At 48.3% G+C, this 4,163-nt stretch overlaps 2 protein-coding genes across 2 annotated transcripts; both read left to right on the forward strand.

Moving 5' to 3' along the window:
• The first annotated feature begins 1,598 nt into the window (after positions 1 to 1,598).
• EJ05DRAFT_384080 (uncharacterized protein) lies at positions 1,599 to 2,792 on the forward strand. Its single transcript, XM_033741251.1, has 2 exons — positions 1,599 to 2,492; positions 2,631 to 2,792. Exon 1 carries the CDS (start codon positions 1,704 to 1,706, stop codon positions 2,388 to 2,390), a length of 687 nt encoding a protein of 228 aa, XP_033594855.1. The 5' UTR covers positions 1,599 to 1,703; the 3' UTR covers positions 2,391 to 2,492; positions 2,631 to 2,792.
• Positions 2,793 to 2,929: 137 nt separating this feature from the next.
• Positions 2,930 to 3,341, forward strand: EJ05DRAFT_481319 (uncharacterized protein). Its single transcript, XM_033745053.1, has one exon. It carries the CDS (start codon positions 3,014 to 3,016, stop codon positions 3,329 to 3,331), a length of 318 nt encoding a protein of 105 aa, XP_033594856.1. The 5' UTR covers positions 2,930 to 3,013; the 3' UTR covers positions 3,332 to 3,341.
• The last annotated feature ends 822 nt before the right edge of the window (positions 3,342 to 4,163 follow it).

A 4,163-nucleotide genomic window follows, 5' to 3' on the forward strand; every position in this document is an offset into this window, starting at 1 on the left:
GAACTATCAGGCAATGCAGCCTGTGTCTGACTTACTCTCTTTTTCCGCTGATGCCTGAATGGATTCTTACCAGTGTGGCCAGGATTCTTGATGGCTGGACAATTCAGGTCGCAATGCTCGACTGGTACGTTCTGATCGTTGAGCATCGAGTGTATAGTGATTCTTTCCATGATAGACTCTGTAGCGTTAGGTCATTTAATTGAAAGACAGCAGAGATTGTGCGAGATCAAGCTGTTATACTGACATGTTGTTCGACAATGTTGGTTGGTACGCTAAGGACCGTATCTGCTGTGCCTCCTACCGTATGCCAAGGCGGATCACATAGTAGCAAAGGGGAGATCTACTACGCTTGCCGCAAGTCTCCTCCCTCCTAACTATCATCTTTCTATCTCATCAAAGATCGATCGTAGTAGAGGCGCAATAGCGTTACCAAAATCTGATTCTTTCTACTCTTGCAGGCTGTTGGGTGTTATGTCGAGCCGCGTTGTGAAAGGAGTTTGTTATTGTCTTGAGAGCGGCAGACGTCCAGGTTCCAGGTTCCTGCACTGTGCAAAGATTGTGGCTGCGGCGCAGTAACAGACCGACGGCTTATGATCATTAGATCCAGAAGAAACATCTACGGCACTCGTCACATGGGTACTCTCTTAAGCCTATAAGTGGCCGAGTACGGCGAAGTCTGTTGGTAAGTAAGTCATAATATCACTTGAGGTAGCGACCGTCCATTCAGAATATGTTCCCGTGCGAGTGATGAGCATGTGAGCGATGGATCCATACGACCATCCGGATTCATGGATGGATCCGTCTGTAACTTTTTCAGCGCGACTCTTGGTACGTGGTTCATCCTTCACTTGCTAAACCACGTAGGTTCTTTCTAAAGTTGCGGACGTAGTCTAATACTAGTAGAGGATAGACGATGAAGTCAAGAGGATATACATTTCCGAGTACAGTTAGACCTGGCCACTCCATTACACGCGATAGACTTTATCGCTATCCCGATTCGTTCGTCAATCCCAAGAGACTGACTTAAGCTATTCTCAGGCGCAACGAGTCTATCGAAGTCGGCTAGTATACCAGAAGCGCTCTCGCTCCCATTGCAACTCTTCTTTGAGCTCGAGATTCTTAGACAACCAGACTTAACAGGTTGAGGGTGCGAGATTGGCGGAAAGTCGACTCCCTTTTTCGAACGGATTAGCCCTATACTGGATAGGCAGGGATACACTTCTCGGCATACCGACAGTGAAAGCCCCTTAGGTATAGTAGAAAAGCAGCTGTAAATAGGAGAGGCATGGATTGAAAGTGACAAGATCCGGTCCGAGGTCCGAACCGGGCCGTCATTACAGCTGATCTCTTTACATTTCATTTCTAGTTAGTACTGTCCATATAGCATTGAACAGACTTTTGTGCGTGTGCGAGATAGACAGATCGTCCGATGTCTGAGATTCCGTTACCGGTCGTGCGAAGGAAGTCCTCAGCCGTATGCTTGATCCAAGTATACGCCTGGGTCCCCGAAACTGGGTCAAGTTTGCTAAACTGTATTGCACGCGGACGCCTTTGAAATCGTAATCTTGTTTTGGTAGCACATCGTTAGCATAGACCACGAAGGATGTTCGACGATAACTGCGCAAGGATGATTCTAAGTAATGTATAGTATAAAACCTGTTTGGTTAAGCTAGAGGGCTGCTTGGGAGATACTTCGTACAACGATGGATGACCAGTCTTGCCATCCGGGTATGAGTATCTACAGCATCACGCCTCCAGACAGCGAAGTTGCGCTCTGTGCTGGTGTCCCTGACAACCTTAATGCCACTTGGGAGAATTGGACCTTTCCTTCGAGCTCTCCACCGGCGATCTTATATCGAAACAACCTAGGGTCTGGACACATGACAGCTGATTCCTCCGACTTGTTCGCTGACGTCAATGAATACTCCTTTGAGCCGGACTTGAATCTTCCGAGGGCACAATGTCAATCTCCGTGGCCAATCGAGTTCCAACAAGAAAACTGGGAGTCGCTGCAGGAGACGACCGCAACATGGAACACCACGTCAGAAGATATCTCTTGGAGAGAATGTGAGCCTCGGGTCGTCCAGACAGATCCATATCATGGACTCCCTGAGCAGGTAGCATTGCTCGAGCTTCGTATGACACAGGAAGAGTATTGGACAGATCAGCTCCAGCTCTGTTCTACTCGGCTGGATGCTCGAGCATTTGACTTGGAAAAGAAGTCAGGTTCCTATCAAGGCAGGATTGACTGCCTGGAGGAGAAAGTAATTGCGCTAGAGGGAAGCAGAGAGTTGCTACAGCAAAGCAACTCGCAACTCGAAAAGCAGATGGATTCTGCATCAAAGCAGATCGACCGGCTCACGGAGCAGAACACGGCGCTCCGGTGGTAAGTTGACTGTGCTCTACCTGTCCCCGCATGAGGTCTCATGGGCTGATGGTACACGAAGGGATCTCGATAGCGTAAAAACGTATCTCGAGCAGTTCCAGGACTGGTCCTTTGAACTCAAAAACTCTGTTGACTCGATCGCTAGCAGTTGCAAGCAGCAAGAGGACGACGGTTCGGAACGGAGACTAATAGCTCTGCGACCAAGAAGCGAGACAGCATCGGTTTAACCTCGGGCTTATCTGAGACTGTCGGTGATGGCATTCATAGTTATCTACAGACAGGTCCCTATCGTAATTATCTAAGAGCTGTATAGCTGCATAGTGTAGTTCAGCCTAAGATAGCCTGTTGCATTGTGCTTTGATGCCTTATGTGTCCGAATTCGACGTAGGTTTCCAAATTCAGCTAGGTCTCGTGCCCATTCAGAAACCGCTTCATCGTCAACGTTAACTAAGTGAACGTCAAGTCATGATATAGGACGTCCGACTAGGAGCTTATAGGTGTTTCAGCTCGAAATGAGTGACTTTAATATTGTTTGTTTCATATGCCAATTATCTCATGATCAAATTGTAAATCTATTGATATATGACATAGCTAACGTAGATCTTATATTACCTTCGAAAGAAATCAATGCTCAGACAGAGTGAAACTCCACACAGCAGTAAGGACAGCGATGTTGACAAGTCATGCCCGGTACTTGTTACGTGGACAGGGTCGCCTAGCATTACTGTTGGAAAGGCAGTGCCCCCGACGAAAGACCCTGTTCCAGTGCCCCAAAGAACACTCTGCGTCGAGTTTGGGTATGGATATGGAACCTTGTTTGACAAGGGTGGCGCAGGTGAGAGTGGAGAGAAGCGAGCAACATCAGAAGTGTCGAGGACAGAGCTTGGCATCGACGGGTCATCGATCTGTGAGCTTCCGTCCTCTGCTCCTCTCCAAGTGGTTTGACGAAGCTCCGATGACGATGACGTCAGGGTTGGCAAATTTTTCCCGGCTCCGGCGGTGACCAGAACTTGAGTAGGCGAGGAAGGTTCTGTAATCTGAGAAAGAAGAAGTGTGCCTTGACCTACATGACCATGAAATGAGATGCCGAAAGCCACCGTCACGACTGCAGGGTCTCCAGTGTCCATGTCTGTGGTCTGCATGGCAAGTAGTGGAATGGCATAGAGTCGAGGAACAACGGGCCAAGTATCAACCTGCCTGATATACTGCGTAGGACAGACTTAGCACGGCAAGGACCGGAAACGGGCTCGGCTGTTCCTAGGTCCTCTGATAGTAAAGCAGTCCCGAACCGTTTCTGCTCTTCTTGTCCTATAAGGGGTGCGGACTACACGGGACGGACATGAGTGAGATAATTCGAGCACTAAGGTATGTTCTAAGATTAAAAAAGTTGTCAGAATATCAGCCCAAATATACGATCAATCTTCGACCACATTAGATTATGTAAGCAAGCTGATAACTGCATATCGGCGGATAAGACTTGAGAGCTGGGTTGTACAGATTCACGATTGCGCCGTGGTCCCGTTGTGCTCGCACATTCCTGCTGCGGCTGGAGGCGTTCTAGCTTTGAAACGATTCTCCGACTTTTCTTTCTTTTCGGATCGAGAGAGGGGGCACCAATACTTACAGGTCGCCGATAGAACTATGTCCGTTGGGTGCATCACTTCTTACAGGTACTCCGGGTGTTGTGCCGACTCCGCGCACGAATGTGTTACCCCTAAGACAGGTTTATCCTTACATTGCTGCAGTGCTACATTATGGACGCGTGATAATCGTTTTG

Source organism: Pseudovirgaria hyperparasitica (genome assembly GCF_010093815.1).
Source record: "Pseudovirgaria hyperparasitica strain CBS 121739 unplaced genomic scaffold EJ05scaffold_81, whole genome shotgun sequence".
Taxonomy (NCBI): domain Eukaryota; kingdom Fungi; phylum Ascomycota; class Dothideomycetes; order Acrospermales; family Acrospermaceae; genus Pseudovirgaria; species Pseudovirgaria hyperparasitica.